This window comes from Mauremys reevesii, linkage group 7 (assembly GCF_016161935.1).
Source record: "Mauremys reevesii isolate NIE-2019 linkage group 7, ASM1616193v1, whole genome shotgun sequence".
NCBI lineage: Eukaryota > Metazoa > Chordata > Testudines > Geoemydidae > Mauremys > Mauremys reevesii.
Window position 1 is genome coordinate 11,075,001 of NC_052629.1, and position 22,104 is coordinate 11,097,104.

The 22,104-nt window shown below is 40.2% G+C and overlaps 1 protein-coding gene across 35 annotated transcripts in view; it reads left to right on the forward strand.

Annotated features, from left to right (window-relative positions):
- Positions 1-22,104, forward strand: part of TCF7L2 (transcription factor 7 like 2) — a 198,688-nt gene that overhangs the window by 155,652 nt on the left and 20,932 nt on the right. For 28 of the 35 annotated variants that reach the window (XM_039548029.1, XM_039548031.1, XM_039548041.1 and 25 more), the window contains exons 5-7: positions 12,981-13,113; positions 15,458-15,560; positions 18,431-18,517. In XM_039548029.1, coding sequence (XP_039403963.1) covers positions 12,981-13,113; positions 15,458-15,560; positions 18,431-18,517 — 323 coding nt within the window. Of the gene's footprint in view, positions 1-3,408; positions 3,532-12,980; positions 13,114-15,457; positions 15,561-18,430; positions 18,518-22,104 lie in introns of those variants that run through there. The other 7 variants (XM_039548033.1, XM_039548038.1, XM_039548039.1 and 4 more) reach the window with 2 other exon arrangements.

Sequence of the window (22,104 nt, forward strand, 5' to 3'; positions counted from 1 at the left end):
TCTGAAATTTTTAATATTCGCTTTTTTATTTTAGGGTTTCAGGGTTTATTTTTTCTTTAAAAAATGGTTTCAGCAAGATAATTCAGTTCTGGATATTGTCAGAAATTTTGGGGAAATTTTAGTTGGCAAAAAATATGTACAGCGGAACAGTCTTCTAACTTTACCCAAATTTAAATAGATTTTTTTTCCTCATTGAGTGGAATCAAATAGCCATTAAAGCTTAATTTCACCGGAGAACTGCAAAGCCCTGCTTTCACCAAGTTAGGTGAACTTCTTTGGAGGATCGAGATTGCCTTTATATTTGCCAAGTCGGCAAACAAAATATCAGCTTTTGTTCTTTTGACTGAGTACGGGGTTGAGGGGAAAAAAGAGCTTCCCCCCCTTTTTTCCCTCCTTTTTTGGTGGATTGTTATTGAATCGGGGGAAGATGCAAGTTATTGTGTCCTTCCCTACCAAGCGAGATAATTCTATGAATGGGACTGAACTTGAGCATCTTTTCTGAAGAGCTGGCGTTGTAGAGCTGGCTCCTGTGTGTGTTTATCTGTTCAGTGCAGCTCAGTTGTGAATGGTTTAGGTAGGGTGCTGCCCTCCAGTGGATCAACCAACTGCAGTGTTATTGCACATCATGTAGGTACGTTAATATACCAAACGGCAGCATGCTTGAAACCAGGCAGCGTGAAGCACCCTGATTAAAACTGTTGTAAATGGTAAGCTATACCTTTTACTTCTTTCACATGAGTGCTAGGAGGACAGGGATGTTGATTTGTTAATGTAGATCTATATTTTAATTTCTGTTGCATGTTTGATTTCTTTAACCTCCAGCATGTTCTCTGCCAGTTGGAAATAACTTAAGATTGATGTACTTATAGCTAATGATATTACATTTGGAGTTTTAGGAGATAAAAATGCCTTTGTGTTTTTCCAACTTTCTCCTGTATCGGTGGAAACTTGCTGCATTATTTTAACTTGGAAATGCACAATGTTTGTGGCATTTATGTTTTGTTCTTTCCCCCTCAAGGTTAAACTACCAGAGCAGTTTCCCCCTACCAAAACATTGTCTGAGCAAGCAAAAGGTTTTTGGTTTGGTTTGTACTTTTTAGAAAAATGCCATGCCATGCGTTTTCCCCTCTCTTCCCATAAATATCAAACTTTATTTTAGCATCTATGTTCTGGATCTAGGACCCGCAGCTCTGTTTGGTCTCTCCTTCCCCTGTGTGATTGCAATTTCATGCTAAGGAGAGAGTTTCATACTTTCATAGAGGAGGGTCTGGCTTCTGCCTCGTTCTTCTACTTTTCCTAACATTTGATCATTTTGTTAATTTCGTTATATTTCCTTTTCACTTAGGGCTTCACTCCCTAACATTTTGGAAAACGTAGTTGCAGGACATCCCAACCGGAGCACTGAGCCAGTTGAGTCATTAGTAAGTTCAGGCAGGAGCTATTTTGAAGAAACTTACTAGATTCATGAGCTGTTTAAGGGGAGGGGGTGGAAACAGGAGGTCTGGGATGTGTTGGCTCATCATGTTGTTTCCATTTTCCTCCTGTCTTTTTGGAAGAACCAGAAAGCAAATTTCTAGTTTAAAGCCCATCCTATGTGCTGCATTTTATAAGTTATTGTTGCTAAATGATTGGGAACTGTCCATCACCAGCAAGAGAACTTTCAGTTTACTTAAGAAATTGCACGTGTGACAAAGGCAGCCGCTGGAGTGTGGTGGCCGCTGTGAATAGAGGGAGGGAAGGCAATTAGTTGCCGTGTTGTTGGGGCTTTTTACTTGTCAAACTGGAGTCTCGTTGCTTTTGTTATTGCCATGTAAAGGGAAATCGCGGGGTTTTGTTTTGGTATTAAGGCCCTTAAAGATTGCTGGCTGGCACTTTGCACGGGAAGGCCAGATAAATATAGAAAAGGGGGAATGGGTGGTAGTAAGAAAAGAAAATTGTTAGAATTCTCTCTCTTTGATTATATTCCCTTAAATCTTTCCAAATTCTTGGTGTTGGATTTTTTGTTGTTGTCTTTTTTTAATCCACATTCATTGCAGATTAAGCCACTGCTTAAAAACATACATCACAAAAATAAACCTGGAGCTATTCAAGGTGTCGCTGCATGAAACAGTGTCTTAATTTAAAAAAATAAAAATAAAAAACAAACTTTGTGTGAGTCGTCGTACTATCTATAGGGAAATAAACGTTTGCAACTCTTCTTTCTTCATGTCCGCTCCAAAGGTGTAAATCCCACATGATGGTAGCTTTCAATATGTGCAGTGTCTTTCTGCATTAACAAGCTCATTCACTAAGGATGGTGGGTGATGGTTTTGTAATTGCTGGTGGTTATATCTTTATGGCGTTTGCTTGCAGAGTGGTTAAACGTCAATACAACTTAAAAAATTTTTTAATGAAATTGTCCGAAATTACTGTTGGTGAACTGGCCACTGTGGATTGCACTTGCTACTCAGCTCAAATTTAGAACGCAGTCCTTGCAACTATCCATCTTAGGTGACTATGTATCAGGCAATAATAGTCTATTTGGCGAATTTACAAGATGTCGGGAGACTGTCACTGTTGTTCATTTCACTGATGATATATGGGAATCCTTTTGGTCCTTGCTCAGGGGCAGCTTGTGAAAATACAGTAGCTGTGGTGAACTTCTTTAGACGCTGAAACTCCAGCAGTACGGAAAGCTCCTCTTGCATTTGTCTTCTACAGTAGGGGTCAGTTTAAAAAAAATCTCTAACACTGGAAGGAGGGAGGGGGACGAGAGCTAATGGCAAGGACCTATAAAGTGTCATTTTTGTGTTACAGTGACAGGAAAATATAGTTTTTTATTTCATAGCTCTCGCCCTAAGAAATTTGTTTTGAGAGATATGACAATCTGGTAGATAAAGGGACTGCTTGCTACATACACTTAGCTGATCAGGCTCCCTCACGACCGGCCGTTGTTTCCTCGCTTCACTTAGTGGTACCTGTACAACCTGAGCTGTAGTAGCATTGTCATTGATTTCCAAGGTAACTGCTTTTTTAGCTGTCCTTAGCAGGCATATCTGAGCAGGAAAATGAGTCTTCCCCTCCACAACCCCCCTCCCTGGCAGGATGGTGAAGTGGTATATTAGAAAATAGAGGAGGTTTTTCTAAATTTTGATATCCACAGCTGACAATTTAGAAATAAGACACTTTTCGCAGCCAACATGACAGTGGATTTTGAGCACTCAGAAAGCACCAGGCCAAAAAACTGGAGACATCTTGATCTTTTAAGACAGCTTTTCCAGTACTTTAAGTGAAAGAGTGGTGGGGGGGAGGGAAAGAAAATAAGAGAGAGAAAAGCTGCAAGGAAAATAATACAAAGCCGGCACAATTGGCATCTAGACATTGAAGAAAAAAGTTTTTGAGGTTAAGGGAAGGAAAGACAAAGCTGTTATGTACCCGAGGGATGCAATTTTAGTGGGAATGGAAGATTTGAGTGGTAAAGGAGGAGCGCTTGCCTCTGGGTTCTCTCTATTCCAGCAGTTCGGCTGCTGGCATCTCAATTTGAATTGCTGGGTGAGTAGCACTTTTTTGCGTGTGCGCGCTTTTCAGTCTTGACCACTGAACTTCTTATGTGACTCCTTTTTTTTTTTTTTTTTATTCTGGTCCGTGCGAGGAGAAAAAAGATAAAGCCGGCGTCTCAAGCTGTGACCTTTGTTAGATACTTTTTTTTACAGTGAGCGTTTTTTTTAAGGGCTGGTGGTAGCATGACTTTTCAGTGACACTTCGTAATGCTGTAATAGTTGCAAAACAATGTGAAGCAAGACTCTGTCCACATACAAAGCTGTGCAATAATCCAAAGATGGTCTGAGGGTTGTTTCCCCCCCCACCCCCATCGTTTTGTTTTGTGTTTTGGAAAGGGAGAAAATTCCTTTTCTTTTTTTGTGGGGGAGGGGGTTGGGGTATGTGTGTGTGTGTGTATGTTATAAACTATTGAACAATGTTTAACAACAAAGGGAAAATATGAATGTATTATGTGTATATTATATACGCAGTAACATATTCACAAGGATAATGTGACTTCACCCTATATCTTTCATTTAAATTTTTTTTTTTTATGTTTTTAGGTCAAAGCTTTCAGGAATTCAGTCCTGTTATTTCTTTTACTGAGAACCCTGAATGTGAAAATTCTTTGTTTTTAAGGGAAAAGGTTGATTTGAAGCCTGGCAGGTGTATAACAATTAGGAGTTTTGGAAAGGACATTATTCAACACTTGAGGTATAAGAATAAGCCTAAATTTCTTTGGAAAGCATTAAAAATATTTGTTTAGTGGTTTTTAATCCCTTGTTTTTGTTGTACTTTGTAAAAAGCATTTACATTTTATAGGAAAGGATTCTTCAAAAACATAGCCCGGGCGTGTAAGATGCACATTTTAGGAAGTCCGTATAGAAATGATTCTTCACTCAGCGATGAAAGAAAAAACTTGTTTTTATTGAACTATAAAACAGAATAGAATGTGCTTTGCTGCAGTGTTTCTATATTCATAATCAAAAGAATTCCATCGGTTGTTTTCTCATATTAGTATATATTATAAAAAGTACACCAGCCAATTTAACCAGTTGTACGCTCTCCTTAATTATACATGAGAGAGAGAAATTATACAGTTAGTGTTTTTAGAAGGCAGCCCAGTTTCACAGGAAGTTTTCTTTTCCTGTCTGCTGTATTGTCACTATCTTTAGGAAGAGGGAGTTATTTTATGCCTTTGGCGTAGAGGCGGTGATGACTTTCCCTTGATAGTGGATGTATTGCCTTTTCTTCTACAAAGTCTTGATGTGGTGAAGTGTTGTAAAGGTGTATATTCTCTTCCAGTGGTGAAAATGATAGTTATTCATATCTTTCTTCTTTCACAACACAATTTCTGTGAGACTAGTGAAAAAGTCCTTTGGCTTGTATTTTTAGGGGAAGCTCTCATTGGGGTTTGGGCGAAAGGCCTGAGAGTTCTGTATAAATTAATTTCTTTCCTTCTACGATATTTTAGAGTGTGTTCAAATTCTAACATACTTGGCCCAACACACATTTATGTAACCGTTTAATGTCTTAAAAATAATTGATCGTAGCTTAATTTCAGGCCATTTTTATGACTCCTTTGTTTTCTTGCATTGTATAACATTTTTAGCACATGAGCAATGATCACAGTTAAAAATGGAAGTGTTTTGAAGATGAAGTTTTGTCACTTGGTACAGTCAGATATTATCATTAAATAATGCTGTATGTTGGGTCCACAGTGCAGTACATCATGATCTGTGAATTCTGTATTTTGAAAGAAATATGACGTCACATTTATTTAATTCATCTTTATCTGCATTAATGCTTTAATCATTTTGGTATTACTGAAATAGTCAAAAATGCATAAGGATACATACACAAGTCCTTCCTTTTATTTTAAGAAAGTTACTGGGCTTTTTAAGATAAAACCTACATTCTGGCTGTCGCTTTAGATACAAGTAACTGATCTCTATACAAAATCAATGTAGTGATTTCTCCTGCAGCATATGCCTAGTGCTGAAATATGTGTGATTTATATGTAAGAGGTGAAACTCCATATGATGTGGCAGTTACAGGGACACAGTACTATGCGGTGGGTAAAAGCTTAATCACTTTTAAAGTACTGTTGGAACTGTTATGTTAAAAGTTATTCGTGCTAAGTAAATTGAGATAAGGTAGTTGCATGATCACCCATTTGTTCAGTCCCTTCTACCTCCTCCCCACCTTTTCTGAATTCTGATCCATAGATTTCTTTTCTCTCCCCTTCTCATCCTTAAATTAGGATCTGTGTTTTTCTTCTCTTATGCCTGTTTCAATTTCATTAGCCTCTGTGATTCACATTTCCTCCTGTTCCGGCCCTTATGCTGTTCCTTTTCTTTGCTCACTGTTAAAGTGGATCGTGTCTGTTCGGGAATCAACTACGGTATTTGAAAAGGGTGAAGAATATTTGCCAATTTGGGAAAGGAACAATGTATCCTCTTTCTCTCATGTAAGATACGAGAAATGGTCTTTGGTTTAAAGGTTTTTAATATGCTCAGCTGCCTCAACCTTCAGGAAACCAAGCATCTAGCCAGTGGCGCTCATATTGGAAATCTTCTTGTTTACCTAATTTGTTTTAATTTTGTGATGCAGTAACATAATGGTAAGAGAAGTCTGGATTTGTGTAGGCCACGACTCACTTACACGAGGGTGGCTGATTTGTTCAAGTGTTGTAAAGATTTGGTAGAAGAAATGCAACTGAAGGCTTTCTCTTTTATTGATAAAAAATTGCGAATGAGCGAGGCAAAAATTGACTTTCATAAACTTTATGGGAATCAGTTTTTGAAGGACCTCTAAAGGTTCTACTCTCTGTCTGAACAGGCGCTTTTCTTTTCTGACCTGGCATTACTGTAGGAACTATAGCACTCTTTACCTTTTAAAAGCCCAAGTATCATTTTTTCACTCTTTTTTTTTAACTTCCGCGAAAGGAAAATTAGCATCCCAGCCAGCTTTAAAAGCGAGATCAGCACTACAGTTCTTCTTTTAATAATAATAATAATAATAAATAATAAGGCTTTATTAATATTTTAAATTGTTCTGTATAATACATAACAAGCAGTAGGTAGGCATGCAAGATCTGGTTTCCTTTCTTTTAAACTAGCCAGTTTGTAATTGTCACCAGTTTGGTTTCCTTTTTGCGAATTTAAGTGGAAATTTCCTGCGAATCTTAAAGATTCACCCCCCCCCCCCGCCTTCCCTTCAATGCCTCTTCCTATAGGAAGAATGCAGAAAATGTTGAGTGTGGAGCGGTTAGTGAACATGTGATGCTTCAAAACTCAGAGAGGAGTTCAAAAGGAAAAAAGAATTCACTTTTCTTAAGTGAATTGCGGAGCGTTACAAGCCAGGGAGCTCTCTTTGTGTTTGTTTGAGAAATTCGGGGTAGGCCAGATTTTGGAAAGCTGGCTGATTTGTGCTATAGCAGGTAGGCCCTTGTTTGTTAGAACAATTCTGCAGCTCCGAAGAAGTCATTGAAATAGAGAGAGAGAGAGAGAGAGGAAGCAGTTAGAAGTGCAAGAGTGTTTGTGGTTTGGGGGGGAAGGGAGTTGTTAGGGGGGTGGGTTTTGTCAAGCGCTGTCTGTGGGGGGTATTGTCCCTACACATGGTTGTCTGTGCGTCTGTCATCATTTGTGTGAAGGAAGAAAATGAGCCTTTTTTAGTAGGGAGAGTTCTGGTTATCAATAGAGGCCTTGTCCTCTGTTACAATAGGCAGTTAGCTTAGGGCAGGACCTTAGGCAGAAATGAGCTACGTTAAACTGCAAAAGGGCTCAGGCCACTGTATTTGCTATAATGGGGCAAGGGGAAGTAGATTTCAGGAGCAAATGCTTAGTCAGGTGTGAAAACATTCTTTAAAAAAAAAAAAAGAAACATTCCAAGTCCAGTTAGTAGCCTAAGCAGAATTGACTTAAATCTTTATTCCTAAAGGAAATTCTCTATCTGTGTTGTTTTTTGTTTTTTTTTAATCTTAGTTTAGTGTGTGTGTGTGTTTTGTTTTGTTTTGTTTGAAATCAGTATGAATTATTGATGTTAAGGCACTTTGGGTTTGGTGTTACCTTGTGAAAGTTAACAGTGCCCAGCAAGAGCTGTTACTTGATCATTTTGAAGAAGATGGCGAAGAAGGCAGTAGCGGTTGTCTACAGGTGGTCTGATTTGTTGGGCACACTGAAACCCTGGGAGAATATTTCTGTTTGTTAAGACTTTTCTGTTGATCTAGTTTCCTGATAAAAAGATTCACCCTTGTGTAAGACCAATCAAAGATGTCAACCTTTAGAAAAGACAGTTCTTTACTCTTTAACTGGCTCTCTGCAGCTGTTAACTTCTGTTAATATTTTACTGGTTGCAATCAGCATAGCTATAACAGCAGCACCTGGAAAACACTTAGGCGACCAGGTATACACCTATTTTTGATGTAAACTGGTCCTGAATAAGTACCCTTAGCTGGCGGAGAGAGAGCAGTCCCTGGGAGGGCCGCGTAATTCAAGACCACTGTAGATCTTCTGCATCCACCCTGGAGGAGGGGAGAAGACTGACAAACCCTCTTCTGTGCTGCTTTTGTTTTATTGTACTAGGCTCATAAAGGCACTTTCAGACCCCATCTTTCTTCTGCAGAAAGGGAAAGCAATAGGGGAGTATTGAAGAGGAGGACATGGCAAAAAAGACAGGCGGAGCTATCGCTCCATTTGTTTTCACTATCTGTTGATTAATAGGTTTAGAGGTGAATGGCAAGCTTTCATTCCTCTGAGGTCACCCATCGTGGAGGAAGGGTGGGGGGTCTTGGATATAAGTGCCTAATCAATCTTTCACTTGCCACGTTCCAAATTATGAACAGTATGGGGGGTGGGTAGGGGTGTCTAGGATGGTGGCAGAACATCTCCTGCAGGCTAGCAGAACTTGACGCTTTAAGAACACTTGAAAGGTTAGGGGTCAGCCAAGGGGGTCTTTCCCCACGCTGTAGTCACAGGAACTGTGTGTATAGAACGGGAAGGTTTTAAGCTTTGCTTCTTGCAAAAAGCCCCTTTTGCCCTCCATCGTTAGCTATTCAATGTATAATTACGGGTATTGACTAAGAAAACAAGGGAGATTCAAGGTTAGGGTGCCTGGCTTGGTAGTTAGGGCAAGAAAGGCTTCTGCATCAAACAATGTAACAGCTACAATCCAAGTTCCTTAGTGTCTTAAGGAATTTTCAGTGTTTTTGTATTTTTTGTGTATCCGTTTTTACAGATGCCATATTAACCTGGCACAATAGATTTCCTGTTTTCTGTGCTACACTTTTCTCTGTGTTCATGTTAACATTACTTTGAATATATACCGAGTTTTTAATCACCTGAGTCAAACTATGCCCTGATATACAGGAATTACAGTAACAGAAACTTCCTATTATAAGTTTTTATTTTCGCATCTCCAGTAAAATGAACAAAGTGTGATTATTATGTTCTCACTTGGGCAGGCAAGGATTAGAGGGCTGGGTGTTTTTAGTGATTGAGGAGCTATTAATCATTATACATCTTATATTAGCTTCTTCAGTAGATTGAAAATATTAATTGGAGGGATGTGTTACCTTCATGGCAGACGGTTCTACACACATATATAGCTCTTTCATTTTAATGTCGTTACCATGCAGCAAAGACTAACGCACAATGATTTCACACGCAATTGCCAGCAAGTTTCACCGAAATTATTCAGATTCTTTTTGGGGGCACCTGTCGGCATTTAATGCACACCCATTTTAACATCCCCACACCCTGCATGTCTCCCCAATCCACTTCAATCCACAATTCAGCTTTGCTTTTTAATACTGAAGGTTCAGTTATGGTTTGAGTCATCTTTGGTTATGCATTTCCAAAACCGTTATCAAATTCCTGGGTAGAGATTTAGTTGTTGATTCCACGTGGGTCTAATTTCATCTTTCCTGCATCAGACATAGCCAGTCAAGAAAAACAAACTTGTGATGTAATTTGTATTTTGTCCTCTTCCCCGCTTCAATCCAAAGCACTAAATACCTTGCTTTAGAAGAATGGGGGAGGAGGGGCTTCGTAGCAGGGTCCTTGGAACGCTGTAGATGTGTATTTTGTGTTTTGGGTTTTTTTCCTGCTGTTGCATACATTGTTGCTAATCTGTATGTAGTGGTACAGCTCCACTTTTCACATACGTCATACCATGAATGGGATGTTTAAAGTTGCTGTTTCCAGAAAAGAAATTCCATTTTCTCAGAATGGCTTTTATCTTATATCTTAAACTCTCCTGGGCAAAGTACTAGAAAATACACTACAGAGAGCAGTCATGCATTGACAAGAGGGGATGGGCTAAAATGATCTAGTAGGTCTTTACTATCTGTAACTTTTATGATACACCTGGTTATAGCCATTGGGGAGTGTTAGGGACAGCACTTGTGTTAGGGACAGGCAAAGCTCCCATTGACTTCAACGAGAGAAGCAAGTTCAACATTAAACCTGCCCTAGCCCGCAAACATAATCCTGTCTTGTGCTGTTTTTCAAGGACACTTATTTAATATAGTTCAGTAATGTTGCTTTTAAAGACTAGCTTGTTTAGTTGGTTTATGCATAACTGGAGTTCTTCTAAACCATTCATCCCTTCCTCTTGCAAATTATTGGCTATCTTCACACTGAGGCAAGACCCCTCCCCCTTCTTTTTTGATCTGCTAAATTCAGAATATTAAATATAATACAAATGCAGAGAAATCTAGGTTGGCTGTAGTGTAGTGATACAGTTCCGACCTTACTTGAAGACAGACACTGATTGGTGTTTGTTTGTTTGTTTTTTATTTTATTTTATTTTATTTTGCCTTGTTTAAGATGCAACTGTAATTTCCCCATCCTCCCCAAATCCACTCCTCCCTGTTCCCCGCCTCCTGCAGCATGATCACAGTGCTGGGAAGAGCCGAAGGCCCAGATCCTATAAACCCATACTCGCATGAGTCGTCCCTTTGACTTAAGAGGGACCCAGTTGCATGAATGAAATCTATTCACCTGAGGAAAGGTTTGCAGGCTCAGGCTCCGACTTCTGTTCTTTGTTGGCAAGGTGTTACGTAAAATGATGATTTGTCTCTTCATGCTTGACTCACGCCATTTTGCAGCGGTGTTGCATGGGCTCTTGGAACATCAAAGCAGTAGGTGGTGGTTTCACACAGTTTACATGCGCTGTCAGAGCCAGGCCACCACAGGGGCTGATAAGTATTCAAAGCCAACGTTATTCTAAATGTTGTTATTTTTGTCAATTTGTCTGACCCTCCAAAGTTGTTTCTTCAGTAATTTTTTTTTTAATTAATCAGCTTGGGTTGCTTAGTGGTTTCTATCAAAAAATTAACCTTCTGTAAAAGCCATACCTTATTTTGTTAGCATACTGGGGTCTGGCTGAATGCTTTTCCAACCTGATGTCTAGCAGTGCCCTTCCAGTTGCTCCTCTGTGCCACTCTTACCAGCCGCACCACGTGTTACCCAATAATAAAGATTCACAAATCTCTTGGCCAGTGATTCCCTCTTGTCAGGAATTATAATTCTTTGTGATCCGTAGTTTTCAGACGGTTGCTTTGCACAGAAGGTCACATGGTGCTGCATGGAAAAGCCTGGTAGTTTGGACAATGTCTGTCTCTTTGGACAATACCTAATATGACTTATTTGGCCAAAGTTTTCAGTGTTGCCAAACTTTCCCAGGATAGTTCACTCTTAAGAGCACAGAACTTTGTTAGGCTTTTTCAATTGACTTTTTTCACATAAGGGGCCAAATCCAGCCCTCGGATGCCCTGGCATAAATGCAGAGTAACTGTTGTGGTCAGCATTGTAGTCTGTATGACACGCCTATGATCCTGTGAGCACAATACACTGGAATTGGCAGCACTGGATTTCACATACTAGCCATGATCTATGTCACACAGCTACTATTTGGCATGTGCCACTGCGTGAAGAGATTAAAAAATAAATAAAAACAAAGCAAAAGTTATGGAAAATAGCTCACAAATTATCATTTGAATCTGTCCCCAGTAGAAGATGACATTAGACATTAACCTGCATTTGAGATGTGTGGTACTTTTCAAAAATTCAGTATGCTTTTTTTCCCTCCTCCTGTAGAAATTATCACCCTTTAACAAAAGTTGGGAATAAAAATAAATGTGCTTTTAAGAGATGCACAAAATGATCAGACTGAGCTCAAGTAATATTTTGTTTAATACAGCGCTGGGGAAAAATATCTGCTTGACAACTTGTACCAGCAAGTTTCAGTCCTGAATTCTAGTGCCCTTCAGGAAAGGGGATTAGAATGAAAACGCTGACAGACCCTGAACTGTAGTGGCGCTAGTGGGCGCTGCTGGAGTATCACTTCTTTCTTTTAATGTGATTCCTTTTACTTGATGTTAATGCAAGCTGTTCCTTACTTAAAGTAATAAAAGGAAATGAAGACACATTCTAAAATGAAACTTGACTCTAATCCATTCATCATCTAATACTAGCCTCTTTATCTTTGCTGGTACCTAATCTGGTTAAATGTCCCTGTTGTAGGATTTTAGTGAAAATCCTCTGTGGGGAATAGGGTTTTTTGCAATTGGATTACTTGCAGTAAATGGTCCAGTAGTTCACTTGTTTCAGCTTAATTTTTTCTTTGTGATCTTGTAAGGGTAAGTTACCAACCCGCTCTTTCTTTCTCTCTGTATTTCTTTTTTTCCTGAAGAAAGAAATACAGAGAGAAAGAGAATAATTTTGCCACTTATGAAAACATAACAAGAAAAATCTCATGATATATCTGCATGACTTTTGTGGTTTTTATTTCTTTTTTGGCCAAGTGACTTTTTCATTTCAACGTCTGTATCTACATTCCTGCCGTTATTTGAAAATCTGCATGTTTTAGTAGCACAATTCATCAGTATCCAGTTAACTGATTAGTGCTATCTGTTGAATTGATAATTAATCAGGTCTCTTATAATATGCATAAGATATGCAGGTGATCATCTGGCAGTTTAGTGCTGCCGGATGAAGGGAATACTCCAAAATTATGAGGACTTTTTATGCAGCCTCTTTATAAAAGAAGTGTAAAATGTAGACTGGTAGCTGGGAGAGAAGAGAAAGACCTTCAGGTCACTAAGCATTTGGGTCTCGTGCTAATTAAACTGGGGGACTCCGTCAGCAGCTCACTGAAGAGCTTGCATGCATCACAGAGGTGAAGCGTGAGGAGTCGTAAGAAAAAAATCTACTGCCCCAATAGGGAGCACGAAGGGTCAAAGAGAATAAAGAAAGATTCTTACCCATTTACTTGTGAACAGGATGGGGCGGGGGAGGAGAAAATTGCCGCAGAAACACGGAGGGAAAACATAAGAATCATGTTACAACTCTTGGCAACATACATTTCTTTAGATAATTCCCAAGGCTTTAGCGGGGATGAGTGTGCAGCATCGTTAACAAAGGGTGTTCCCCCACATCCCCTTTTTCTTTTGACAGTCTAACAAAGTGCCAGTTGTGCAGCACCCGCACCATGTACACCCTCTCACGCCGCTTATCACGTACAGCAATGAGCATTTCACACCAGGAAACCCTCCTCCACATTTACCAGCCGACGTAGATCCAAAAACAGGTAGGTGGGGAGTCTGGTTGTGAGGGGGTTGGAGAAAGTCGTCTTTGTGGTTTGTTTTGAGGGGTGAATTTCCCATGCTGCAGTGGCAAATGGTTGTGAAATATGCTGAGAGAATCCAATTTGCTTTTGAACCACTCTCCTAAATTCGTGAGGCTTTAGATCTAAACCTGTTGGGCTAAGTTTTCATAAAAAGCCCAAGAAGCTGCACATGGAACGCTGGGCCTTCAGTCATCTAAGCCTGTATTTCTGTGCAGCAGAGGTGGAGCAAATAATGCACATTTAGATCTCTGTCTGATTTGCCGGAGCAACCCAAGGAGTTAAACATGTTCATTCTGTGATCTGCACTTACAAAATTGCAGCTGGAATTTTAAAGGTGGAAGGTCGCAGTCAGTTTCAAAATGAATCTCTCTGATTCCCCAAAACCCATTGTTTCTGTGTCAGAGGTTCAGCCATTTTTCTCTTATAATCTTGAATTTCCATCCACCCGCGCTGCTTTAGTTCCATCTGCACACTTGCAACTTTTTTCCCCAAATGTCAGTCTACCCAAGTCTCAGTTCACCCTGAAGAGCAATCTTCTTGAATATAGAGCAATACAAAACCCTGCTTAGATTTACTGGTCTTAGCAGAATAGATTTTACATGTTATTCTAACTTTAAAAAAGGGGGTCTCTGTTTAACATGTGGCCCCACAGAAGTCATATAAGATATGTCTATACTCCAGTTAAACACGCACCGCTGGCCCATGTCAGCTGATTTCGGCCCAGAGGGCTTAGGCCATGGGGCTATAAAACTGCAGTGTAGACATTCGGGCTCAGGCTGGAGCCTGGGTTCTGAGACCCCACAAGGCTGGCAGGTCCCAGAGCCCAGGCTCCTGTCTCAACCCAAACATCTACACTGCAATTTTACAGCTCCAGAGCCTGCGCCCCACGAGCCGGAGTCAGCTGACCCCGGCCAGCCATGAGTGTTTTACTGCGTGTCCTGATACCGATAGTGTCAGTCTTCCTTTCTTCAGCCTCCATAGAGTTCTCAGTGGCAGTGTTTTGTTGTTGTTAATCCAAATCCCTGCTAGTTAATTAGAAGGCAAATTTGAAACAGGGAATACGTGTTAGAGTTTGTCGAAAGAATTGCTCTATCATATGCAGATAAATTATCTAAACCCCAGCTCGTGAATGAGCTGGTACACTATTAGCTGTTGTTCACTTTACACACCGCAGCTGGGGCTTCCTTTTAATTGTACTTAATGCTAACTTTGCATGGCTTAAAAGGAGCCGTCTAGCCATTCCTGTAAAGTGAATGGCATAGTCAACCACTCATTTAAATAATGGCAGTACAGGGAATAGCTTTTAAATGGTTATCGTAAAACATATGATTAACGTCTGTAGACTGTTTACTTTTCTTCTGTGAACATTCTTTCAAGTGTGCAAATAGCTCACTGTATGGTTAAAGCTCAGTTAATCTGTTTGGTTTTTGTAATGGAGAAAAAGCAGCGTCTGCATGAAAATGTCACACAGGGAGATTTAATTTAGAGATTAAAAGCTTCCTGGGTGATTTAAAAAAAATACTTTTCAGCTATGAATGCAGTGCCCCTGCCTTTTAATGCTCTCTGTTTTAATTCTGCTTCTGCCATACTATTTGAAGGTCCCAGTCTTATAACCATTACCTGCGGAAGTCCCATTGACTCCAAAGGTAAGGGTTGCAAGATCAGACCTTATATTTGGAGCTGAATTCCTTTAGCTGTGAATATGCACAGCAACAGGACTAAAATATCCCCACGCCTCTTCTTTTTATCAAGCACTATCCAGGACTCTGTCTTCTCACCTTCAAGATTTTAGGGTAGAGTGGAGACACAAACCCAAATGCCTCATGCTCACCCAAAAGTGGGAACCACTTAGAAATATAATGGTTTATTTTGGAGGTTTACTCGGAATGGAGCACAAGGAGGGGAGTGGCTGGGGGCTCCATCCTTTCAGGCCTCTCAGAGAAAAATCCTGAGTGATTGTGGGAGGGGACCGTCTTTTTTGTTCTATTTGTACAGCACCTAGCACAGTGAGGTCCGGGTCTCTGATGGGACTGTAAGGACTATTGTACTACAAATAATTAATAATGGTCTTTGGTGGCAGGGTCGAGAGGATCAAACCTCCCCTGTCATTTGGTGAATCTCATTTACTTACAATATAAAGTGGCCCGTTCTGGCAAGTGCAGGTTAAGGCAGTGGGCCGACCGTTGGAACTAGTAACCAAAATCACTAGCATAACCATGGCATAGAAACCGATATGATTTTTCTACCCCCTTTTATTTCCTTTCCTGACCCAATATTTATGCCATTTCACTTTCCTCTTCCCTAGGAATTCCAAGGCCTCCGCATCCTCCGGATATATCTCCTTATTATCCGTTATCACCAGGCACTGTAGGGCAAATCCCCCATCCGCTAGGATGGTTAGTACCACAGTAAGGAGTTCCATTTTTTTATTTCCATTTTGGGTTTTTGACATGTCTAATTTTTAATGTAAAAACAAGTGTGTATATGTATTGAGATAAGTGTATTTGCCAGCTGCCACTTTATGATGTGGGTGAATTGATAACTGCTCAATTAAGATTAAATAAACTTGGGGCTCTGATACCAAGTCATATGGTATTAAGCAAATATGCGCACTCAGATATCACTACACATATATATTGTCTTTAGCCAACCGATGGCCTGTGAGACATAAATTCATAGCCCCTCTGTTAAAACACTTTATAAATACATCTTTGCTGGATGTCTCATTTTTCACAGTCCCCGAGTTTGATTTTGTGGTGGTTGATGATGGTTTCAGTGGTGTGGGTTTTTTTTAAATAATGTCACCATTAATGTAACTCTGTAATTACAACTGCATTGCTCTTCTACGCTATGAGTCCCTGTTTTCCATGTGGGGATGGGCAGAGTTTATGTTGACTGGTGAAATGGGTGACATCTGGTTGAAAAGGTAGTAACTTAGGAGTGAATTTTTATTAAAGACAAGAAAAATGAATTAGTTCAGATTAAAGGTGGCCAAAAAAAAACCCCAAAACCCACCCACGGGGAATGTCCATTTGTTTATTTTTTGCACGTGTAGAACTTGTAGGGAATGGGAGTCCCTCAGATAAAATGCTGTGAGTCATTGGTACCTGCTGCCTCTATGTTGCCATCTCTGAAATGGGTTTATAATACCTCCTTGCCCCACAGTTTAGTTGATTATTGTTTGTAAAGTGCACTGAGGTCCTGGAAGAAAAGGGTCTCTGCATTACAGTATAATTTTTTATTGCCATAAGATGTGTTATTCACATATAAAGGATATTTCAGGCCTCACTGATATTGGGAATCTCAGGCTGAGTTTCCCAAGGGCATGAGTACTGCATTATGCTCTAGGTTATTTGCTCTAGCCACATAGGATGAAGTTCACCTGTCTTTGAGGAAATGGGGTATCTATAAGGAACTGAGTAAGGGGTAGAGGCCATAAAATTCATACATACACCCAGACCTGAGGACATGAATTGGGGATGGAGTGCAGTCCTTCCATGGTCTCTATACCAGCTATGAGGAGTCCCTGGTCACTGGATATGCATATGTGGATTCAGGGAGACCTTGACATGACCTGGCCTCAGTGATCCCTCCTCAGAAGCCCACATGAGAGGTTGTTTCACACACTTCCCCTCCTCACAGGGTTATGGTGCTTGGCGCTTACAGGGCATGAAGGGGTCTTCACACTATAAAGAAGAGAGGTTGAAGTTCACCCTCGTGCTGGCCCTGTCCAAAGGGGTGAATTTCACCAGAAATGCACAGCTCTAGCAGAAACAGAAACACAAGGCATTGTTCTATCTAAACCAAATCCCTGTATGTATGTGGCGATTTCTCTCTTGCTCAATAAGCCAGCTTACCTTTAGGATGCAGGCCCCACACTCGTATGCACTGGCCTTTTTTCTCACAGTGGCTAGTCCATCCAACCTGTATTGTTCTCAGGCATCACCTGAGTCTTGTGGAATAGTTGTTTATTTTAATGGAAGAGGTTTGTACAATAAAGAAGATGGCACTCCTGACACATAAAATAAATACACTCAGCTTGTGACTGAAAACGGAAAAAAGTTAAAGTGAGGGAGTAATGGATAGAAGTGCCCTCATCTCTTACCAATGGCCAGGTGTCCCTTTTTTCTCCTTTCCAGTGGAGCCTTGTTGTGTCTTGGCATTTTGTGGACATACATGTCACCTTTGGGCATTAGATCATGTCTGCCATATGCAGGTGCTTATAATCACAGGATGTGGTGGCCAGTTTCCTAATGCATGTGGAAACACTCACCTGCATGTCAGGTAGGAGGCTTACAACCCAAATCTTCAATTTACCCTGCTGTATTTATTTACCTATTCACAATTTTTACATTCTTTTTGTGGGACCTTTTGTTATGGGTTGATACCAATAATCCCATCCTTTAAAAAACCGAATCCTTTTTTAGTTTAATCAATCATACAAACATCCAGCAAAGGTAGATAAGGGTTTTCATTTTAACTTCTCTACCTCTTTTGTTTCACAATCAGCTACTGGACCCACCTATCCTAAACTGGCCTGGTTATCTCATATGGGTTATGCTTAAAAAACAAAACAAAATAAGTATCCTACCAGCAGAGCTGATATCTGTTTGAAGGACAGATAAAAAGAACTAGCCAGCACAGACAAATCTCAATCAGAAAAAGTTGTGTGTCTTTCATGAGGATGCTGTTTTGCATGTTGCTGTATTTTTTAATTATTGTAATGAGGTGTGATTGTCTATTGGTTACCCACAATACTTCTTGGGGACTCTCCCCCGGTAACTCTTGTCAACACTTGTTAATCTGACAAAAGGCTACAAATTAAGCTCTGTTAATTTAATGTTTTCTCACCGAGATCTAAATACCGAAAGAGGCCCAAAGCGCAACTGAAGTCCTTTGATTCACTGTACTTTATTTTGGTATAAATTTACATTCATTATTGTTTTCCTTTGGATGTGTAGCCCTCAATTAGTGTGATGGCTCCATTAAAGCAAGCGAGACTTCGCCTTTAATTATTACAACAAAACACCTAGTTTCAGCTTGGGGAGAGGGTCTCTATTGACATAAGCAGAGGTTATAAAATTTAATTAGCCATTCCTATCAGATTTATGGCATTCAAATTGTTCTGTGTTTCTTTCCTTTGATCCTTGCTGTACAATCCCCAAGATTTTTGTTCTGATCAAATGAGAATAAAGCTTACTGTGCAGAGAGGGTTTTTTTTTTTTTTTTAAAACCCTTTTTTCTTTCTCTCACTATTTTTTCCCCTTCTTCTTTCCAGGCAAGGTCAACCAGTTTACCCAATCACAACAGGGGGATTCCGGCATCCCTACCCAACAGCTCTGACTGTCAATGCTTCCATGTCAAGGTGAGTTCAAAGTACTGAGGTTCTGAATCAAGGGCAAATGTAACTCCTCTTAACATTCTCTGTAGAGAAGTGTGTTTCATCTAGAAAATGCATTTCTGGAAGCATTTAGTTAAGCAGTCATTTCCAGTTTGCAAAAAACAGAATTGTCCCATCTGATGAGAAAGGGAGTCACAACACAGCCATTGAACTTCAAAGTATGGGAGGCGGGGACTGTGTTTTTTGAAGCCAACTAATTGAAAAATATAGTAGTCCATGACGTTGAAAAAGCAAGGAGAAGTCCTGACATGTTTTGCTTTCTCAGTGGCTATCATCCAGGGCAGTGCTCTGTGTAAGAAAGGGGAGGGTGTGGGTGTATTATTGTTATTCAGGCTGAGTTGGAAAGAAGGTTATTGTGCTTTTTCCCCATTCCAGAGCTCAAAACACTAGTAGTCAACATAAAAGTACCTCCCTGACCCTCTAAAGCTTTAGAAGAATATACTTCTCCCCCTCCCTATCTCCAATTAATTCCAGCTAATTTTCCAGGGGCTGCTAGTTTTATTTACAAACTGGTTGGCAGCACTATGTTTAAGTAATCTCTAATTGCTCCTAATGATAGTTTTATTTTCTGTTCATCTGATTTTCAGTCTGGTTAATTAAATCGGTGGAGGTTTAGACTTTCCTGATGGGCTGAAACAGCTAATCCATTTTGATGATGGCACATAATTAAATTAGCATGCATTACATAGCAAGGTTCCACATCTCTTTCCCCCGCTCCCCCCTCGCCTACATCTCTGCAGTTAATACATGCAGGTTAGAGTACAGAGGAAGATTTGAGTAGCGAATGGTAACTCCTACCTTAAGTAACAGAAACCTGTAGCCAGGGCTGGAGAGTGAGTGGGGAAACACTCGGTATGTGTTAAAGATATAAAATAAACTTGATAACAGAACGTTCACTTGTTGATACAGTGACTAAAAAGAGACGCCTGGAAACCTAAATTTGTATAAAAGGGCCCAGTGCAGATAGAGATCCAGGGCTGGGGAAAAGCTGCAAATTAAGTGACAATTCCCCTTTAGTCTTTAAAATATGTACAAAAGATGTGAAGGTGTGAGGTGAGGCAAAGTAGAGCTTGGTTTAGTTTAATTATTATTAGTAAGGCTAGTTTCTTTCTTTCTTTTGGGGGGATGCTATATTCCCAAGACAGGCCTTATGAAAGGTAGCTAGTTAAAAAGAGTATACAGCAAATTAAATACATTATTGTGGTAATGGGACTACAGAAGTACAGGTCTATTATACTTATGGCAGTTATAGGAAATGTAGGATCCTTGCCCTGCTCTAGCACACCCTTTGATATTCATTCCATTCAGCAGCAGGGCCAGGACTTCTCTGAATTAAGTGATGGGTCATTATACTTTAAACACCATGGAGAAGCCTAGATTGGCAATTAAACAGCACTTGCTGACACTCGCTTGTGCCACCCTGTGACCCCCTTTAGATTGAGATGTTGGAGCTCGGGGCCCTCAGCCTGCTAAATTGGTAGCAGGCACTTCTCCTGACGAGGGCTGGCTCTGAAATCTGCCGGCTTCAAAGGGAGCAAGATCATGTATAAACCATAATGTGGGTGCACCGTGGCTCAAAAAATAAGGCAGGAATAGATGAAATGTTACAAGTGCAAGGGGGAAATGAGAGAATAATGACAAATCTAATGCAACTCAAAGCAGAATTGTTGCACAGAAAAATGCATCCCACTGCTTGTGCATAAAATCAAGGCAGGCAGATGACATCCAGTTAACAGAAACATGTCAACAGTGAAGTAAAGTGAGAGTGAGTAAGAGAGAAGCCCCTGAGACAGCCAGGAACAAAAAATTAGTTGTCCTTAACAAGTTAAGGCTCATCATTATATTCTGGCTTGGAGCCATAAAAGCAGACAGGGGTATATAATGAGCTGCTTAGAATTTTTAGGATGTTTATTGCAATTCATGGAATCTTGTCTGAAGAAAGGAATTTCTCAGGCAAAGGTGTGTGTACTGCGGGGGGCGGGGAGGGGTGTTTGCATATGCATGCACACGCACACACACCGTCTTTCTTTTTATCTGCATTTATATTACACGCATGTGCACAGACACATATATAGATACTGAGAAGTATGTTTAGACACATTTATTCTTTGTTTCGGCCCAGAGACTTCTTTTGTATTTTACCAAGTATGGGCAATCCCTATGGACAGACCACCTTAAAATGTGTAGTTAGGCACATGGTTTCTCACACGCCATGTCATCCGTGAGAGCGCATATTAAACACACCTGCACACCTCCATAGGTGAGCCATGTGAAGGAGTCTAATGTTTTCCCTCAGAAGCTAGGTAGTTCAGAAAAAAGGCCACTATTCCATCATGAACTCACCTACATGTGCCAAGGCTCTTCAAGAGGCATGTCATGTCATGACTGTGCTCGGTTCTGGAAACCCTGCAGTACGTAGGCACAATGCTAGAGAGGAGTTTTGAATGTGTAATGGAAGCAGCTCTGAAGTGGACGATGTGCCCTCTCTCCGGCTGTAAAAACAGTGGCATATTCCGGTTTATTTTTCTCTGTCTCTCCGACACACACACTCTTTCTTTCTTTCTTTCTTTCTTTGTCTGTCACACCCAGGCTCACGTACCCACCCCTCCAAAGGCCCTAGTCCACATTCTTTCAAACCAGTTTTAAAAAGTGTACCCATAATTACCTGCACTGTGATATTGACCTTGCATTATAGTGCTTTTCTGCCCAGAATATCCCCATGGGTCTTTGCCATCTTAATAGTCACACTTAATAATTAAGGACACAACTATAAATAGTTTATGAAGGGTTAATAAATTATTAATTATTGTTTAATCAATTGTTAGTGTCCAGGGGTTGCTTATAACTTTCTAATAATGTCCTTAAAATACCAACCAGATACCAGAAACACTATTAACTGCAGCGCGATTATCTATTGATCCTTTATTACCCCTTTATAAACTATTTATAAATGTATCCGTAATACAAAGGGTAACTAACTTAACAAACTGATGGGTAAACAATACACCTACCACTGAAAAGCAGCCACCTCTGAAGTGAAACCTGGCAATAGTTTGACGGTGCGCTGTAACATTACACAGCAGTTATGCAGTGGCAGTGAAGAATACCTTTTGTAATGGAAATTTCAGGGAAATTTAGTTTTGCAGAATGTAATTACCCAAACTGGAATTAAGCCAACTCCATAGTTAGCACTCCTCAGCTCTGACCTCTATGTGACTATAAATAAATAACTGAACAGACTTGGGGTATGACCCAAAGCTCACTGAAGTCAATGGGAGGGTTCTCTTGACCTTTTGGGTTTGAATTAGGCCCATGAATCATACTTTGAAAGCCAAAAACGTAACTAAAAACTTGCAATACCAAGCTTCAGCTTAATCTCCTTTCCCTAATGCAGCTACACTTCGTATCTGCAGTTTATTAACTCAGAAGGAAGCCATTCTCATTATCGAACAATAACTAGAAGTTCCTGGCAAACACAAAACCTCCCCTGGACAGATGCCACTACTAAAGTTTACCTATCTGCAAGTGATTATTCAGTGGTAGTTGCCTGT